The following is a 20,839-nucleotide window of genomic DNA, read 5'->3' on the forward strand; positions in this document are numbered from 1 at the left end:
GACAGCGTCATGACCACTGCCACTTGGGAAATCGAATCCGTGGTTAAACAAGCTTAGAGTCATGTACACTGACACTGATTTGATTTGAAGAATGATATACAACAGTAGAACTATATAACTGTACTCATTTACTACTCTGACCTCTGACCTTGTAACTCCTCAGTGTGAACCTGAAGTCTGTCTCACTCTGCATCAACAGGTTTGTGAAAGTCTTCTCTGTTCTTCTATTAGTCTCCTGCTGTGTCCTCTGAGCTCCTGTTGTGACATCTCTGTGTCAATATTTGAATTCAGGGGAAAGATCAATCAATAAACCTCATCTCTGTCGACCATTTTACTTAGAAACAGTCACTGTCCGTCCTCGCAGGAGACAACAAGCGACGACAAGAGACAACAACAGAAGACTGGAGACACCGAAGACGACAGGTAGGTGGACTATTCTTATTGATTGGTTGATCCTTGCTGAGCAGTAAAAGCATCACAAAGTGTTGTCTCTGACATGTACATAGAGACACACACTAACATGCACACACTCCAACACGTTCACACTTACACACTAAGATACACACACAGAGACACACACTAACATGAACACATAGACATACACTTTAACACTGTATACACTGACACACTAACATATTGTAGCGTGTTGGGGGGTAGGTGGGAGGAGTTTCCCCAGCATGCTTTGGGACAGTGTTTGTGAATATAAGTTCACGTTACAACTACACAATCTCTAGTGACACAGTTCTACACACTGATTTACTAATTCAGTGATCTACTTGGTTTATAATTACTGTTATGGAAATACGCACTTTGACATCATAAGTGAATTTATGTGTTTGGTTATGTGACTCCCTTCAGTTATGTTTGTGTCTGTATTCTGAGGATAAACAGCATCCATCAGCAGTGTATGAGGTGCAGGAGATAGCCTACTACAAAATCTAAAGTTAGTCTCTGTTTGAGTTATTGTTAGCTATAGAGCCCTATAGCTTATCTCAATATACATGCTGACACACAACATGAACACACACTGTACACACTGATACACACACACAAATGTGTTTGTTCAGAGTTAACTAGACTGTTGTCAGACCTTTTGTTAGGCCGAGTGTGGGTGTCTGAATGTTCACACTTAGCATGTAGCCTGTTAACATGTAATGATGTCATGGTGTAAGATCGATGTGCCTTGGTTTCAGATGTTCTGTGTTGAAGTGACATGTTGAGGCTTTAAACAAAGACTCACTGACCGTCAGTGTGAATCCTGAATCTGATTAACATAAACCTGGTTCCTGAGTGGACCTGACGGTCGGTGTCTCTCTCCTCTGGTTCTGTTTGTCCACAGAGAGAAAGATGCTGCTGTCGTCCATAGGCCTGACTCTGACTGCGTGCACCCTGCTCATCAACGCTGAGCTGACACTGTGTACAGGTGAGACTGACACACAGGTAGACTTGCAGAGAAACATGAAAGACTGGATTTCTTCAAAGATGTGGGAAGTGAACCAGACCACGGTCAGATTAAAGGTTATATCGATCAGATAAGGTCCAATGTCAGGGGGCCACTTGTAAAGACGGGTCGAGAGAAGACAACCACACCCAGTGACTGGTTGAGGTGAGCGATGACGGTTAGCGAGACAGCGGATCTGGAAAGGGAAAGAGGAGGTGAATTACCCAAGGAAACCAAAAATGTGGACATACCTTTGGAGAAGCAGATGAGGGAGTTGCGAGCACATTTAAAACCAGGAAAATTGTGAACTCTAGACGGCCAGGCTCAGGTTGGGGAAGGGTAGACTGAGCGGGGAAAAGAAAAAAATAGAGCAAAGAATGAAAATGGATTATTTTCCTGCAAGTTGCACAAAGAATTGTTAGTAGCCTACTTTTTTTGGAAAAGATTTCATTTACAGTTTTTTACAAATCGCTATGACCCATTTATCAATACCTTCAACACACAGTAAAGAATTGCCACAAAAGTTACATTTTAATGTGCAAAATCACACAAACTAAACACCCACTTCAAATGTTCGAAATACAAGAATACACTAACACAATACACCAAATCTACCAAAACACTGACACACTTCCAAAAGAAACAATCATAGCACAATGCCATAAAAAACAGGAGATGGAAACACAGAAATGTGTCACGTGTCAGGTCTAGTCTTTTACAATAGACAGTATTGAACTGAAACAACACTTTGGTCACAAAGACCAAAGCCACTTTTATATACAGCACACTTTGTTCACCCCTCAGTGTTCCTGGATCAGTCTTCAGCGGGTCAGATCCTTCGCTCCTCCTCCTCCTCCTCCAGGAGGCGTCGGGCCAACTCCTTCCTGGAGGAGATGTTACCAGGGAACCTGGAGCGAGAGTGCTACGAGGAGAGCTGCTCTCAGGAGGAGGCCAAAGAAATCTTTCAGACCAAAGAGAAGACGGTATGATCCACCGCTGTGGTCCAGGTCACTGCAGGCTCCCATTAGTGTTCCCATTGGTTTACTGTCTTTCTAACTCCTCCATGTTTGAGTCCAGTAGATCAGACAGACATCCAGTCAAACTTTTACCATAAAACCACTGACTTATTACAGTCAACCTCTCTTCAGCTATCAGAGTATTTTCCAATGGCCCCTGTCCACAGAACAGAGCTGTAACTCTGTATTGATCTGTAATCAGATAAGTGATACAGTTAAACTTTCATTAATCCAGAGTTTTAGATGTAAGTTTCTGCCAAGAAAGCAGTGGCTGCTGTTTTTGTTGTTATATTTGGAATTGATGAAAATGATATAGCAGACACATAAAGTAAACGCCTGAGCTGCTGTAATGCAGAGGTTTAACTATGAGTGTTCTTTGTCCAACAGCTCGAGTTTTGGTACAGATACACAAGTGAGTATAACATCAATAATTGTTATCTATAACCAAAGTGACCCAGATGTTCATATTAATTTAGATGATTAAAGATTCAGGTTCACATGATCACCACCTGATTTATGTAAATAAGAGCGTTCAATAGCCTATCTCATAGCCTTCATCAGCAGATGTATGAAACAACCTTTACTTTAATTTGAAATCACTTCAGCTGATCTAAATTCAACTAGGCCTACAACAGATCAGAACTATTCAAATTACACTTTTTATTTTATTGGAAATTGAAATAAATCATCTGGACCACCGGGCAACATTACTCTGTATGAATGAGTTTGAATGTCTCTCCTGTGTGTGGCAGATCGGAACCCCTGTCAGTTCAACCCCTGTATGAATGGAGGGATCTGCACTCTGGACCGAGGAGAGTACCTGTGTCTCTGTCCTCCTCATTACCGCGGCAAGATCTGTGAATCAAGTGAGTATCGCCTCACACTCAGGGATCAATCAATTCAACAGAGTATCAATTAACTTGATTTGTGCTATTGATATTATAGTAATTATTGTATTGGTATTGTGTTTAGTGGTGTTGGAGTGTCACTTTAAAAACGGGGGCTGTATGCAGTACTGCAGAGACCTCCCAGGTGGAGCTGGAGTTGAGTGTGGCTGCGCTGAGGGATTCATACTGGAGCCTGATGGACAGAGCTGCGCCTCAACGGGTATCATCAGCATTTAAGATTTTACCCCTCCCATCTCTCTCTCTCTCTCTCTCTCTCTCTCTCTCTCTCTCTCTCTCCTGAACTTGAAAGATTCAAAATCCCTGACATGTTAACTAGTACTGTGCTAGTACTGGTACTACATTATACTACAGTTACTGGTGTTTCTATACATTATACTACTTTTATTACTGGTGTTATTATATTGTACTACTTTTATTACTGGTACTACTGTACATAACATTATACTACTGTTATTACTGGTACCACTATACATTATACTACTTTTATTACTGGTGTTACTATATATTATTATAATATGCTACTGTTATTGCTGGTAGCCTACATTACACTACTATAACTACTATACTATACATTATATTACTGATACTACTGTTAATGCTACATCATACTCTTATAACTACTACGTTATACTACTGTTAGGACGTGATGAACCTCCTGTCTCTTTCCAGTGTCGTTCCCATGTGGTCGCCAGCAGATGCATATGTTGTACCGAGGTCGCTCTCTGTTGGACGACTATGAATGGGATAACGTCACCATGGGGACAGATGGCAACATCACAGACAGCTGGGAACTGAATTTAGAGACAGAGGGGGAGAGAACGACAGTGAATACAACATTAAAACAGACAGAAGAAGAGAGAACGACAGTGAACACAACATTACAACAGACAGAAGAAGAGAGAACGACAGTGAACACAACATTACAACAGACAGAAGAAGAGAGAACAACAGTGAACTCAACATTAAAACAGACAGAAGAAGAGAGAACAACAGTGAACTCAACATTAAAACAGACAGAAGAAGAGAGAACAACAGTGAACTCAACATTAAAACAGACAGAAGAAGAGAGAACAACAGTGAACTCAACATTAACACCGAGACAAAGAAATGGCACCGGGCTGGTGGGGGGAGAGGAGGGAGAGGAGGACGAGGGGGACGAGGGTTTGTCAACTCGTATTGTGGGTGGAGTCCTGGAGAAAGCAGGTGGGAGTCCCTGGCAGGTAAGAGAGCAATTCTGAAAATCTGTTATTTTTACATTTATTTAAAGGGATAGTTCAACATTTTGGCAAATTTGCCTATTGCCATAATCCCTATAGTAGAAGCAGTATAGGTTCATTAGCTTTAATTATCGGTAGCCTACATGTTGTTTTGAGATCCACGGGGCAGAGCAAACACAGTGGAGGTGAACGGTACAGGTCCTCTGTCTCTCATCAAACTCATAAAACACACAATCTGTCTGGAATGTAGTTCCGACCGCATTTGCCTCATGTCTCATGATGTTACATGATTATTTCATAGCGTGGGGAATGTGCAGGTCACAACTTGTCCATGAGACTGTTTTAGAGTTGTTGGATTCTGTATTTTATGAGTTTGATGAGGGACAGGGGACCTGTACCGTTCACTTCCATTGTGCTCTGAGCAGCTCACGTCTCTGCCCTGCAGATCTTAAAACAACATGCAACATGCAAAGGTAATGTACCTACTGCTATGACTATTAGGATTATGGCAATAGGCGGATTTGCCAAAATGTTGAACTATCCCTTTAAATTTGACTGATATCAGGATTATGAATTCTGAAAGCTGTGTGTGTGTGTGTGTGTGTGTGTGTGTGTGTGTTCAGGTTCTGATCCGCAGGTCTGATGGTTATGGTTTCTGTGGAGGAACCCTGGTGTCTGATCGCTGGGTCATCTCTGCTGCTCACTGCTTTGAAGAGTCTGCAGACCATGTGACTATAGGTGTGTGTGTGTGTGTGTGTGTGTGTGTGTGTGTGTGTGTGTGTGTGTGTGTGTGTGGTAGTAGTAGTAGTAGTAGTAGTAGTAGTAGTAGTAGTAGTAGTAGTAGAATCTGAAAAGGGCCATTCTGCATAATGAGAACTTTAATTTATGGTATTTCAGTATGAACATGTTCAGGGTTTAAACTTGCACATTAATATGCACTGTTGATGAGTGGTTGGTTTCAAGTGTAAACAAATCCAATGTGTGTGTGTGTGTGTGTGTGTGTGTGTGTGTGTGTGTGTGTGTGTGTGTGTGTGTGTGTGTGTGTGTGTGTGTGTGTGTGTGTGTGTGTGTGTGTGTGTGTGTGTGTGTGCGTGTGTGTGCGTGTGTGTGTAGGAGACTATGATAAGCGTCGTCCTGATCCAGGTGAGCAGCTAATAAAGATCCAGCAGGTCTTCGTTCATCCACACTTCCACGCCTACACCTTTGACAGTGACATTGCTCTGGTGTACTTGGCCCAGCCCGTCGTCAGGGGCCCCACGGCCGTCCCCGCCTGTCTGCCCGACCCCCACCTGTCCAAGTACCTGGTGCAGGTAGCTGAACTGATCACACTGACTCTCTATGTGTGTGCGTGTGTATGTGTGTGTGCGGAGCAGACTTACAGATGTCTGTGTGTGTGTGTTCTGTTCAGGAGGACAACCGGGGGGTGGTGACGGGCTGGGGGCTCACTCGCTTCATGGGCAGGTCCTCCCGCTTCCTGAGGAAGGTGGGGCTCCCAGTGGTCAGCTACAGAGCCTGCACCGCGTCCACTGAACAGGTGAGCAGCTGCATTACACACAGTAACTCTCTTCATATTCTAACTGCTGCTCTGAGATACTTTACTGCGACTTTATACTTTATGCTACTTCACAAAATTTCATTATATTTTTACTGCACAAGATTTTATTAAAGGGATAGTTCAACATTTTGGCAAATTGGCCCATTGCCATAATCCCTATAGTCATAGCAGTAGGTTCGTTACCTTTAATTGTCGGTGCAAGCTACTTTTAGAACGGCAGAGCAGAGCCTTGAGCTGCTCAGAGCTACGCTACGGAGGCTAATGGGAGGTCAAACTCATCAAATACACAATCCAACAACTCGAAAACGCTCTCGTGTGTATTTGATAAGTTTGATGAGGGAAGCCAAGAAATCCCTCCTCTTGTTTTTAACATTACATTCAATCTATTCATCTCTCTCCCTCTGTGTTCACTGCCTAGGTCCATCTCAATAAACTACAGTAGAATATCATGGAAAAGTCCATTTCCAGTAGTTCAAGTCAAACAGCCCCAACCAAGTATTGAGTGCATATAGATGGACAGAAGGGCAATTGTTTCCATATGAAAAAAGCTTTTTTTAAATTGCTTTTGTAATATTCACATTTTTGTTAGATACTGAATTTACATCTTCATTAAATGTAAGCCATAATCATTACAAATAAAATAAATGAAGACATGACATGTTTCATTCTGTGTGTAATGGATCAATATAATGTATTAGTTTCACTATTTGAATTGAATTAGTGACACAAATAAACTTTTCCATGATACTCTAATTTATTGAGATGCACCTGTATGTAGCTGTGGCTAGTTTGCAGTCCCTGTCCCTGGTTAACTTTAATCTTGACTCGTTGTGATGCAACCTAAACCTGACTTTGATTTGCCGTGTCTCCTGCAGGTGATCACAGACAACATGTTCTGTGCAGGTTACCTGGACACCGGCATGGACGCCTGTGGTGGAGACAGTGGAGGACCCTTCATGGTGAACTACAGAGGGACCTGGTTTCTGACCGGAGTCGTCAGCTGGGGGGAGAAATGTGCTGCCAAGGGGAAGTATGGGGTTTATACCCGTCTGGGGAACTTCCTGAGCTGGATCAGAGACACCATGGAAAGTCAGGATCTGAGCAGCACCAGCAGCTGAGAGATGACGATGGAAGAAGACTGATAAAGATTGATGTAAATGTAAAACTGACCCCACAGAACGTGTGACCGACATGTAGCATCAACCCATCATCAGTGTGAATGACACAGATCTGCAGGACCCTGTAGTTCTGCACAGGCCTGAAGCATAGACCTGATCTCAGCTCCTGTCAGCAAGATGCACCGAGGCGAGCACAGCTGGTATCATCACATCTGGGACTAAAAACCTGCAGCTGTGTCTCCATTGTATCCGACCGTTAGTTTAGACCAGAGACTTGTTTGTTGAAATGAATTACAAGTGTCTGATACATGGATGTGACATCTGGTGAACAGAGGAGCAGGTCAGATCCTGATCTTCACCAGCAGATCCAGGTTTCACACCTAGTTACGGTTTCTAAAAGACAATATATTAATTGTTAAAATATGAGAAAATTAGGTCACGATTGCATGTTTGACTACATTTCTGAAAAATACACTGTAAATAAGTCTATAACACATGAAGACATGAGACCGACCATCTCCGAGTGTTTATTTCAGTGTAAAATATAAAAAATGGTGTGTCTGTGCTGTGGTAAACATACATAGGAGTGTAGTGATAGTACAATAACACATATTTTATACGCCAACATTAAAAACAGAGGAAACATCTAAACTACAGTGTCTGGCTCTGCTCTCTCCTGGATCTGAGTTTATTAAATCCAGTTTCATGAAGCCAGGATTAAAAACCCTGAGGATCAGGGGAGTCAGGTTTGTCCTGAGGGGGCGCTAGAGGAGAGACCAAGGAGCTGCAGCTGGATGGATCAGCAGCAGCAGCTTACACAGGCTGGAGCAAAGGATTCTGGGTATTTTTGTGTGTTTCAGTCCTTCTTGCTCCTCTGTGAATGAACAGAGTTTAGTCTTAAATGAAGGAACATGGACCTGAGCAGAGCCTCAGGACCAGGACCAGGACCAGAACCTGGACCAGGACCTGTTATATTTTATATTCCATTATTCATACTCACTTTATTTTCCCAGATTAGACAGCAGCACTGTCCACACACAGCGATGCTGCATTAAAAGGAGTGAAGCGTATTTAACTCAACAGTGGAGAGTGTACAGGGTTTGAATAGCTAACCACTTTTTCCTCTGTTTTTCAATGTATTTTTAGTTATTTTTTTGTTTTCCAAACCAAATTTAACTGGCAGTGTGAAAATGTGCCATCACAGGTATGGTGTCCTGCAGAGGTAAAACTGAGCTTCACTGTTGAAGGGTCGACTCTACTGTAAATGTGTCCTGGCTCACTTTGTTCACACTGTTGCGATGAGGTTCATGCAGATGAAGCAACACAGGACTTAGCTGCGCATTCAGTCTGAAGCTCGACCACTCAGAGGTCAAAGGCAGAAAGAGTGAAGTGAGCTGCGGGGAGAGACGCCATGGAGACAGGTCGACCAATCGGAGGACGCATGGTCGCCCCAGGACCAGTCTCGCCATCAGGGGGCGGTGTGGAGGTGGCTCTGTATCCACTCCACGTATTTAACCACTCGGGTGTAGACGCCATACAACCTCTGGCTCCCGCACTCCTCCGGCCCCCCCCAGGAGACCAGCCCAAACACCGCCCACCTCTGGCTGACCTCGTCCTCCATCACAAACGCCCCCCCGCTGTCCCCCAGGCAGGTGTCCCTGCCCCCTTCGAAGAAGCCAGCACAGAACATGTTGTCGGTGATGTTGTAGCTGACGGAACGTGACGTGTAACTCGCCTGACACTCGTCCTGAGAAACCACCGGCAGCTTCACGTACTGCAGGAGGTCAGAGGTCACGCCGAGGTCGGAGGACAGTGACCCGGGGTCGCTGGAGGATGAAGAGGAGGAGGAGGATGAGGAGGCATTGGGATTAGAGATGCCCCAACCAGCAACTACACCCAGAGAGTTAGGGATCGGGGTCGAGGAGTCATCCTGGAAAATAGTAAGGGTCATATTTAATATGTCATATAATATTTCAGAAGTGTTTTTTGTTTGTGTCCCAGTTCTCAGGACAGACGGTCAGTGTCCCACCTTGCTGTGAGGGGGCGGGACACAGACTGGACGGACGACCTCGTTGAACTCCACCCGCTCCTTCAGTCTCAGCAGAGCAATGTCATTGTTGTAGTTGTTGGGTTGGAAGTCTGGATGGAGGAGGATCTTCTCTACTGAGCGGCTGGTGGCCCGACGTTTGTCCCGGGTGTCATGGAGACCAAGGAAGACCTGCAGAGACACAGCGGGACATAATTAATAATGTTAATTTGGTCCGTCAACGCAGGAGCAGAGACTTCGGACTGAGTCCTGACCTGGGAACTAGTAGAGGGTCACAGTAACATATCTAAATCAAAACACTGAATAAATCCAAAGTGAAATACTACATTTAATGAAAATACAAGTATTTACAGCAGCCACGGGACAAAAGCCCCACTGATTAGAAAAGAAACTGAGGCTGTTTACATACAGAAAACTGTGTAAACAGAAGAGATTAAGAAAATAAATATTCTCCTAAGAAAAGGCGAGGTAACACTTTATAATAAATACACACTATTAAGTATTAGTTAAGCATGAATTCTTCATTTATAACGCATGAATACTCATTAGTAGTACTCATTATAGTTTATAAATACAGTAAGTGCTTATCAATGATGAGTAAAACATTTTAACTGTGTTTATAAACTACATACTAATGAGTCTTCATGTGTTATAAATGATGAGTTCAGTATTTAATGCTTACCCGTTGCTTAACAGTGTGTACTTATTATAAAGTATTACCAAAGGTGAAAATAAACGTGCAGTGACAGTTTGTGAAAGGTAAAAGAAAAGGAAACGTTTCAAAACACCTGCACATATTACAGTCAGTTTCCTCCTCTGACCTTCACATGTTCGGGGGCCACTGGGACGACGCTGGGGTCCCTCCTCTGGGACCTCAGGACATGCGCTGCTGTGAGGACCCAGGACTCAGACAGCAGGGCCCCGGACCCGAACCAGCGATCTTCTGGGACCCGGGACAGATCCTCCACGCTCAGCAGGACGTGCCAGGGGAACAGGCCGGGCTCGGCGGTCCGACCACCCACAATCCTCTTCACCTGAGACGGGAGAGAGCGGGATGGGCGGCCACAGGCTGGACGGAGACATGGAGGAGAGTCAAACACTGTGTCAACATCTGTTTACACAACACGTCAACATACCAAGGAGTGATCTAGGTTAACTAAACGTTGATTATCCTGATTACTGGCTCTCATAACATAAAAGCCTGTGTTGAGACCTTTTTTATTTCTCTTATAGAGAGGGCAACCATCGTTAGTTTATACGACGATCCAGTCTTTTTTCAAATTTATTTATTTATTAGTTAAATCATGTACACAAAAAAATCACTTTTATCTAATGAGTAATGTATTTATTTATTTATTTATTTCAGGGCTTTGGTAACTGGAGGTTACAAGTTTGCTGATGAATCAATCCATTTATCTGATTAGTCAGTAGTTTGGCTGCCAATCTGATCCTCTGTGGTTAAGTTACCATGGTGACTTTTACCCAGTAACAAGTGAGCCACCATTGTAACGACTGAACACCCAGAGTTAATCCTGAGTTTGCCTCCATAATCTTAAATCGTGATTTGTAGTATAGAGCTCAGCTTTAATAGTCGTTAACACAGAGACTCAGTAACAAACACTGTGAACTAATTCACTGTTCTACTTTTTGTCCCTGTCGGCATCCTGTAGGACTAATGACTCTGGGTGGTCGCTCTGATCCTCTGAGGTTAACCTGCACTGGAGCAGGTGAGGAGCATCAGTTTAAGTTACCATGGTGATTCACCTTGGTAACAAGTGAACCACCATCGTAGGACTGAAAACCCAGAGTTAAACCTTAAGTTACTTTGATTTTCAACTTTGAAACAGCTCTGCATTACAAGTAGCTACAATTAAATGTGTTTAGGATGATTCAAGATGACGTGGTCTCACTGATACACACACTTAACTATTAACTAATTAACACATCTATTAACTATTTAACTTACCTACTGGTATTTAAATAGGCTAATCAACACTAACATGTAAATTCACGTCCATGTTAAAGTAACATGTTACGATCAGACAGTTGACACAGAGGACAGACAGGTACCTGGCAGACAGATTGGTAGTTCGTTTCCCATGTCTGGATTCAGCCATTCTCCATTCTGACTGCAGACGTACGAACCTACCGACCAGATGCACAAATACAGATGTGAGCTGTGTCTCTATACCAATACAGATGTGTCTTCACAGTGATTTAGTTTCAGTTCAATCTGACCTCAGTCATAAGCTGACTTCTGCTATTGTAAGACCTAACACATCTATGAACTAATATTAATACTCTTACTGTTCGTGGCGTTCAGTTGAACCGTGTCCCCTCTGCAGACATAGCGGACAGTCGACCCAAACTGTGTGCTGTTGTCATGGTTACTAAACTCCACGTCAGCCATGTCGACCACCTTTGGACTCCCACAATCCACCACTGTGACAGAGACAAACATTTACTGGTGGTCATTATCAACAGATCAGCTTTCAGCCTGAGCAGAGGGGACGGTGATGAAGATGAAGAGTTGAAGAGATGAAGGCAAACGAAACCAGCTGCATTTTTTCCACTGTTCAAAACAGCAGGACACGTTAATGTCAACAAGAGCCAAACACAGACAGAAACTGTGTCCTGTGTGGTTAATTAGACTATTAACCACGTCAACACCTTGAGTGGATTTTCAATGTGCATCGTCTTTTTAATCCCCAACATGTCCATATCTGATATCTAAGTGACATATTATAATCGCTGATACTCTAATATCTGACTTTATCCAGAGGTTTCAAGGTTTCAGAGCAGCAGATGAACTGTAAGGACCTGATGATGAGGATGAGGATGATCTTGTTGTATGTGGCAGGTTTGATGAAATGAACCGTAGTGACGGGATGTTGCATGAATATGAACACATGAAGACCCACCTCCACAGCTGCAGGTCATCCTACTGTCTGTCTGTCTGTGCTCACAGTCAAAGCTGCTCCATGAAGGTTGGTGATGGTAGTTTCCCCATCATATTGTTCATTTGTTTTGTTTTATTTTTGTTTTTTTAACTGCATTTTAATATGTTAAATCCTGTGATAAGACACTGGTTTGTGTCCTATATTAATATTTTCTTCCCCTTATTTTCTTGTTGTTCAGATTTTTCGGAGACTCACAGAGACACTTGACTCAAGAATGATTCTTTTTTATTCAAAAATAATTTACGTAAGTTCAGGGGAAACTGAGATTAAAGGAGATATATGTAAATTTAGTTATTGTTACATAGCTAATCTTAGCTTTACAGCTGTGCACTTACAGCACCATGTGTACCTTGTGTATAGTATCAGAGGTTATAAAACATCCTCAGAGCCATGTCCTCGGGACAGACTGGAGGCTACAGTGACTCAGTATCAGAAAGCTGGTTAACATGATAACTTTCCATTAATCACAACATTTTCTCTGGACTGGTAAGTAAACTGCTGCTTATGCTAATGTTGGCCGAACCTTACAACTCCTTTAAGTGTGGAAGATGTGTTTCCTCCTACAGTGTCTGTCAGCACTTCAGTGACCTCTAATCAACAGACTGTTACAGACGGTGGACAGAGATCTTCACCTCCTCATCGAGTCTGTTTCTACAGAGACAAAGAGAGAAAACAGATTCAGCGGCTGCTCTCCTTCACCCGTCCTCCATCCTCCCGCCCACACACTGACTGACTCCTCCATCAGCATGTCACCGTGTCTGAGAGGAGAACAGAGGAACTAACAGGGCTTCATCAGGCAGGGATGTAGGGATGTGCGACAACAATATCATTCATGTTTATTCATTAGTTAATAAACTAGTGGTATAGGTTTTCTGGCTTCACCTTGGTTCATTCAGCACAAACAACGAGCTGTAGACATACTCTCATCGTCATCATCATGATCCTTAACAGGACTAGTGTATCTTTACCTGCAGTCACAAACCACAGAGGCTGTAGATTTACTCTGAATATCTGCAGCTGCTGCCTCACACTTTGTCCTGTCAGTGTGACAAAAGTTTTCCATCTGGTCTACATTTTAAACATTATAACTGTCACTGACCACATGCTCCCACACATCCTTAACATATGGATGGATGTTAAACAATGTGTCCACTAGAGGACGCCACTCTCAACACAGACCTCAACTTCCCATCTAATCTCCATCCAGTTGTTTGTCTGTCCCAGTGCCTCAGCGAGCTGACATGAGATAAATGTTTATATCAACCTGCACAATCTCTCCTCAAAAAGTCTGCCATTCTCCAAAGTGCTTTATTTGTGTTTTTCTGGCTTGAATTGTGAATTTCATTCCAGTAACAAATGTGGCCAACACAGGCCGGAGAACAGGAGTAGAGGAGCTCACACAGGAGGAGCCTCTGTTTGTGGGACACACTGTGTTGTCACTGACTTGAAGTGAAGTGAAGGTAAAGGGATTTGCACTCATTTGTCTGGACTTCTATTATGCATAAGAGAAAAACCTTCCCATACCAGATAATGTTCCTAATGCAAACGCTCCTGGTTATGATCTATAGGGTACTGCTAAAGTGTGGTGTGATTAGTGATTTTTGTTCCAGCAGACGATACAGCGGCCAGAGAGACTGGTTCTGTCAGAGCGACCGACCCAGTGTCTCTGGCATCTCTGGCGTCTCTGGCATCTCCGGATTCTCCAGTTGCTCCACTGAGCCCTGTCCTCTGTGTGCTGAGGCCTGACTGTACCAAGGCACACTGCGAGGGCTATTCCACAAAAATCCACAAAAATATGAAGAATTTCACCATGTTGTTTCAGTCGCTTTTAACTGAGTCTAAATGGCAACTTTGTTTGCTGGAGGGTCTGGGTCCTCCACCAGGTCTGCTGTACCTATGTGCAACACTGTGATGGACGCTCAATGCCAGCGTGATGTGGTCTGTACAAAAGTGTACGACCCCCACAGCACCACCGACTCTTCAGCTGCTCTATTGTTCAACAACTGACCAGGTGCACGAGTGGCTGTCGGCTGGTGTTGGCAGCCATGTCTTTAGGGGGTAACCATGGTCTCCTGATGGACAGTTGAACAAGTAGAAGAGATGCATTTTCTTCTTCTTCTTGTTAAAGTTTTATGGCGGTTGGTAAACAACGTTATGGTGCATTACCGTCAGAGATGCACATTGCCTAAACCCATGACCGACACAACTGAAAGACATTGGTCCATTTGAAAATCAAGAAACTAATAGTTCTTCTGATTTCCAAACTGGAAAATATAACGTCAAAACAAAACCAGAGGATTGTAGTTCTTGTCAGTGTGACAGGTCTGTCTGGAGAGAGAGGGTCTGAAGGGAAAAGAACTGGCAACGTAAAACTCCTCGCTGTGTCTCTCTTCAAAGTCGGACTCAGCTCAGCACACAGCTCCAAAGGGCTGATAAAAGATCTGTGTGGTCTCTAAATGTCCACTCTCCTTCTAACTCTGCCACCGGCAAGTTCTTCTTTTGTGTGTGCTTTTATACCCACTAAAATAATTACATAACACCTGTGAATAATAAATGTGTAATGTTTCCATTAAAGCTTGTGTGTCCGTGGTGTGTGAATCAATCTGAGGAGTAATTGTATTCTTATGTGTGCAAACAGACTCATGCACCCAAAAACCAGACCCTGATGTGTGTGTGTTTCTCTTACTCTGACACTGAGGAGGACTGCTGCTCCATGTTGCATCGGACTGACAGTCCACCTGATAGTGATCCAGCTCCTCGCCGTCCTGAAACACAGAGACACTGTTTCTTCTGCATCAAACTGTCAAACAACCGGAGATTCAACACAACTAGGACCGATTACTTTAATGATGTAAAGCACCAGTGTTGTACCTTCAGCAGCCTGTATCCAGGCTGACAGGTGAACACGATGTGGTCTTTGAAGAAGTATTCTGATTGGATGGGGTTTAAAAGAGCATTGGGTGGGGTCTCAGGTGGTGGACACTGACTTCCTGTTAGGACACCAAAGGAAGAAGTCTGTTAGTGTCTCTGTTAACCTTAAATATGTAGAATAAAGCTGTGGTAGTGGCAGCATACGACTGGGTGTAGTATACAAAACCGATGTTATAATGTAACTGTGTGTTCATATATACAGTATATGAGTTTCTTGTGTGTTGTAGCGTATTGAGTGTGCGCAGTATAAACAGTTTAAACCTATAGCAGTGTATGTGAGCCTCCAGCCCAGGTTCTCCCCAGAGTTGTCGCTGTGGAACAACACGATGACGACGTTGCTGTCGATCTCGATCGCTCCTGGAGATCGATTCCCACAGAACGGGCCAAGCTCACTGCCACCTGCTGCGATCTGACACACACACACACGTTAACACACTCATTAAAGGAATAGTTCAACATTTTGGCAAATTGGCCCATTGCCATAGCAGTAGGTTCATTACCTTTAATTGTCTCATGGGATTTCTTGGTTTCCCTCATCAAACTCATCAAATACACAATCCAACAACTCCAAAATGCTCTCGTGGACAAGTTGTGACCTGCACGTTCACCATCTCATACAGTAGGATTGTGTATTTGATGAGTTTGATGAGGGAAACCAAGAAATCCCATGAGCCTCCGTAGTGTAGCTCTGAGCAGCTCGCGGCTCTGCTCCGCTGTTCTAAAAACAGCTTGCACCGACAATTAAAGGTAACAAACCTGCTGCTATGACTATAGGGATTATGCCAATGGGCCAATTTACCAAAATGTTTAACTATCCCTTTAACTACTGAGCTCATCTTATACACATATCAAGCCTACAAGGTATGTTTGCTCCTCTCACCTTAACATAGTCGTAGGGGCAGCTGATGTCAGGGTGATCCTCCACATCGAAGCTGGGGTCAAACTGGAGGCGGAGCCTGAAGCCTGGCTCCACCTCGATACGATACAAACACTCGGAGCTCTTTGGATACGGAGCGGGAAAATCAATGCTGCTCAAAACGCCAGAGCGCTCCCTGAACACACCGTCACTACACTCCACTGAACACACACACACACAAACACACATAAGGACATTTTGCAGAAATTAATCACTGTGTTCCTATTAAGTAACATGTAATCAATATAATCACAATAAATACACTGAATGCTAAACCTTTTGAAAGTGATGCAAAAGTAATATCTCTAAAATGTGAGTGAGCCAGTGAAGCAGTAAGAGCTTCTCGCTGTGGTCTGCATATCTCTACCCAACGAGCAGGGGAGTGAGTGCACTCATTGCTGTAGGTCTGTGAGCAGGGACACATTTTTTAATAGTTAGTGAAGACTTTGAAAATAATGGAGTCAACAAAAAGCAGATTTAGGGATTTAAGGAAAAACTGAAACCACCATTAAAACACAGTTTGGAGGGAATCCAATCAAACGCGGCTGGACAACATTATTTCCAGAATGATACTAGGCTGTTGTTTATTTCAGTTAATGCTCTTCACTTCAGCTCCCAGACGATCTGTTGTTTATTTTCCTGTACGAGGAAATAAAACGCTATTTCACTGCACTCTGGCCACGTCTGCTGTATTTTTTTGGGACTTGAGACTCTGAGCAAAAGAGTTGAAAGTTATATGTTGGAGAAGAGGTTCAGACTCTCACTTCTTGAACTTCTCACCTCCAACAACAGAGACATGTCCACTGACCCCGAGTCAGGACTTCCACTCTGCACAACGCCTGTAAGAACCATCCCGAGTTTTATCTTTGGTGTTAGCAACACTGCTACACTTCACTGAACAGAGATATGGGACTGTTTAGATTAGTGTCAAAGCAGCTTCTGAAACAAAGATATGAAATGCTGTGAACTGAGTTGGAATGAAGGAGTCGGGGTGAGGTCTATATGTTCATTTCACCCCTAATGTAAACAAGTAAAACATAATTTTGAAAGTATCACAGTAGAAATCGAAGTTGAGAAACCCGCACAACTAAAACTAATGAAAATAAAAAGTAACTAGAGAATGCTCAAGAATGAGAGAAGAAGTGGACGCTACCACATGACACAAAGAGTTAAATCAGCTTCAGCAACACATTGGTGTGTGTGTGTGCGTGTGTAACCTCCAGAATCATGCAGATGTAAATATTTACCACCAACCCTCGTCTGCTATCAGTCAGATAGAGGTTAAAGTCAGATACCGAGCACACACACACAGACACATTCTTCCTACACTTGTGAGGACAAACTCCAGCCTGAGACTCCCATGTTGATGTGACTTTATCAATCAGCAGCATATTTGCAAACTAACCTCTGCAGGTGCGGTTGTCGCTGTGCAGCAGGTAACCATAGCGACAGGAGCAGTAGTATCCTCCGATGTAGTTGTGACAGAAATGATCACAGAGCAGATCTTCGTCAGCGTGGTCGCTGCATTCGTCCACATCTGGAGAGACGGAGGAGAAGAGAGGGATGATGGGATGATACAGCTGCTCCTTTACTCTGTGACGTTTCTGCTGCCTGTGTGTGTGTGTGTGTGTGTGTGTGTGTGTGTGTGTGTGTGTGTGTGTGTGTGTGTGTGTGTGTGTGTGTGTGTGTGTGTGTGTGTGTGTGTGTGTGTGTGTGTGTGTGTGTGTGTGTGTGTGTTGGATCAATTGGATCATGGAAATTGGTTCTTTTTAATGTGTGGCTCCAGTTGAGCTAATAATCTATCAAACTGGAAAACTGACATCCTAAAATAAACTATTGAAGTGATCATGATAATTACACAGCTCATTTACGAGCAGGTCCCCTCACTCTTGACGTCCTCTCAGGATTGGATTTATTTTACGAGAAGTGAGAGGACCACAAAATCATCTTCACTGTGTGACGAGTTTTGTCTTCCTTTCCGATGTTTTTGAACAGAAAATAAAAACACATAGTGATAAAATGCATCGGACTCAAGTGTGTAGGTGTCTGTGCTTAACGATTTTTGTCGGGTGATGGATTAGAAAAACGTGTACGAAAGAAAGACCTTTACTGACTGTTACTGTCACTACGGCCAGGTGGAGATGCAACAGCTGGAGCTCAGAAACCACTGGATGTCACCTGCATAATGTAAACATCACATTTTCAATGTGTTTGTTATTGTGTGTATGTGTGTCTAGTTCCCTGGTTTTCTATTTTCTAGTTCTCCAGGTGTCTGTGTTTCTGCTGTGCTGCCTATGGGTCTCGTTCTCACCCACAGCGCTGTAGTGAGCTACGAAGCCGGAGTATCTCTCCTCGTTGGAGAAGTCGGAGGAGAAGAGGACGCTCAGGGAGTTCCTGGGGGAGGTGATGACCTGCTGCGCCGGCACCGCCTCCGTGTCGGACTCCTCCTTCCCACAGAACAAGGCCAGCACCTGGCTCTCCGCCTCCACCTGACACACACACACACACACACCACCACAACAGCCTTTCAACAATGTTACACTAAATGTTCAAAGTCTTCATTTATATAAACAGAACAGCATAATGCTCACACTATCACTGTGTGTTACAGTGACACTGAAGGAAACTTAAAAGCAGCATCCTGCAGCCTGGACCTTTACATCCTGTCCGTCACACACAGAGAATAGGAAAATGACCAGAAGTAGGAAAAAGTCACAGAGAGCAGAAGAGAAACTCTCTGCTCTGAAACTCAGCGTGTGTTTAACAGCAGACTCCAGTCCTGTTCGCCACAGTTTACTCTGAGAGTCAATGACCAGCAGGACACACAGGGAGAAGAAACAGAGAGTGTGTGGTGTGTGTGTGTGCGCGCATCTGATTACTACTGAAACATGGAAACATCTCAGAGGCGATCACTGCCTACTTTGAGTCTGTGCTCTCTCCCCATGGATCTCAGGCAGGCAACCTCAGTATCTTCTTTCTTCTTTTAAATCCCTTCTTAAAACTCACTTTTATCGATTGGCCTTTCCTTTTCCTACTGTAACTTGATTGTATTGTATTTGTTGCTGATTTTATTGATGTACTCTTTTTTTAATTGTTATTGTTCTATTTGTTTATCATTGTTTTAAATGTGAAGCACTTTGGTACATTATTTTAATTTTGATAAGTGCTATAGAAATAAAGCTATTATTACTTCACATACAGACACAGAGAAGAGAGTTGTGGGCTAAGTCTCCTGGTCTCTATTGCAGTTGCTTGTTCCTGCAACACCTAGTGACAACATTTAAGTATGAATGTGTGTGTGTGTGTGTGTGTGTGTGTGTGTGTGTGTGTGTGTGTGTGTGTGTGTGTGTGTGTGTGTGTGTGTGTGTGTGTGTGTGTGTGTGTGTGTTGGCTTTGACTAAAAAACACCAAGATCCCAGTCCTGCATCAGCACAGGCTTTCACTAATGCAAACTAAAAATACCAAGTCGTCATCTGATTCACAGCAGGTTTGTGTAAGAGAGACAAAATAACAAATAACAGGAAAATATCAGACATTAAAACACAAAAGCTGTTAAATCTAAAACTCCCCACAATGCCCTGCTGTCTCACCTTGACAAAGTCGTATTCACACAGGTAGGACGGCTCCAGGTCGAAGTGGCTGAAGTAGAGTCTGATCCTGAAGCCGCTGGGGACGCTGATGTTCCAGCACAGGTCCGTCTCCCTGGGATACGGCTCTGGGAAGTTTGGAGAGTTCAGAGTGCCGTACATGTCCGACAGAGACGTGTACGACAGCTGAGCGTCGACCACGAGAGCCACGAGGAGCGGGAACACAGCGAGTCTGGAGGATGTGAGACAGGTAGACTCAGGCTGCAGGCAGAACCACACAGCTTCATTCAGACACAGGAAACAACAGGAGAGTCATGGACTGAACTGAGATCAGCTGTGAAGCTTCAGGGTTCAGACTTTAAAGAGACTTAATCCACTGTTTCTTCTGTTCTGTGAACCAACGTGGATTCAATTCATACACTAACATGGAGTGAAACACACAGGAGCAGTGACTACAGCTTCCCACAATTACTAAAACATTTCTTTAAACCTTCTCAGCTTTTTTTCAAAAAGCTCAAAACACACAAGGCATTTGGAATAAAACACCACTCATTCATTACACACTACTAAATGGAAAACACACTCACGCACAAATGGCAAAAGAGAAACTGATTGGATCAATGGGTTCAGGCAACCGAGGATTTGATTCAGACCATGAAATTTAGTGAGAAAAACCTGTAAAACTGTAAAAATGTTTGTTGACAAAAGTTAAACCAACACTTTTTTTTGGTCTTGTTTGTTGTAGTAGTCATAACAACAACAATAATAATCATAATCATAATAATAGTAATACATTGTAATAATAATAATAACATATTGATGGCCAATAATAACCATGATCAAATAATTGGTAATAATAATAATAATCGCCTGTGCTCAGTATAGGAGGCTTCATACTCAGGTCTGGTTGCAAACTTTCAGGTCTGGGTTTAAAGTCTCAGGTCCGGACACAGATAAAGATTTAATACTTATTGATCATGTCGAGTGGCAGAAGAACTGAGACAGAGACCTGGTTCAGTGCAGCGGCATGCACTCACCTCATGATGCAGGAAACTCCTCCAGCTGCTGCTCCTCTCTCCGTCTGACGAGCCGGACTCAAACACCACGGCACCTCTGGCTGCGCGTGACGTGTAGCTACGCGTC

At 43.5% G+C, this 20,839-nt stretch overlaps 2 protein-coding genes across 2 annotated transcripts; one reads left to right on the forward strand and one right to left on the reverse strand.

The window, feature by feature from the left end:
• The first annotated feature begins 313 nt into the window (after positions 1-313).
• On the forward strand, positions 314-7,769 carry LOC310995332 (coagulation factor X). Its single transcript, XM_083984353.1, has 11 exons — positions 314-423; positions 1,340-1,423; positions 2,246-2,424; positions 2,845-2,869; positions 3,210-3,323; positions 3,430-3,564; positions 4,035-4,585; positions 5,206-5,320; positions 5,696-5,892; positions 5,991-6,116; positions 7,013-7,769. Exons 2-11 carry the CDS (start codon positions 1,348-1,350, stop codon positions 7,253-7,255), a joined length of 1,761 nt encoding a protein of 586 aa, XP_083840479.1. The 5' UTR covers positions 314-423; positions 1,340-1,347; the 3' UTR covers positions 7,256-7,769.
• Positions 7,770-20,799, reverse strand: masp1 (MBL associated serine protease 1). Its single transcript, XM_083984351.1, has 13 exons — positions 20,734-20,799; positions 19,700-19,928; positions 18,421-18,598; positions 17,515-17,646; positions 16,074-16,270; positions 15,455-15,602; positions 15,134-15,252; positions 14,949-15,027; positions 11,610-11,744; positions 11,373-11,447; positions 10,124-10,371; positions 9,285-9,473; positions 7,770-9,185 (listed from the first exon to the last, which is right to left on the reverse strand). Exons 1-13 carry the CDS (start codon positions 20,736-20,738, stop codon positions 8,724-8,726), a joined length of 2,196 nt encoding a protein of 731 aa, XP_083840477.1. The 5' UTR covers positions 20,739-20,799; the 3' UTR covers positions 7,770-8,723.
• Between the last annotated feature and the right edge of the window lie 40 nt (positions 20,800-20,839).

The sequence above is a fragment of the Trachurus trachurus genome (genome assembly GCF_905171665.1).
Source record: "Trachurus trachurus genome assembly, chromosome: 13".
Taxonomy (NCBI): domain Eukaryota; kingdom Metazoa; phylum Chordata; class Actinopteri; order Carangiformes; family Carangidae; genus Trachurus; species Trachurus trachurus.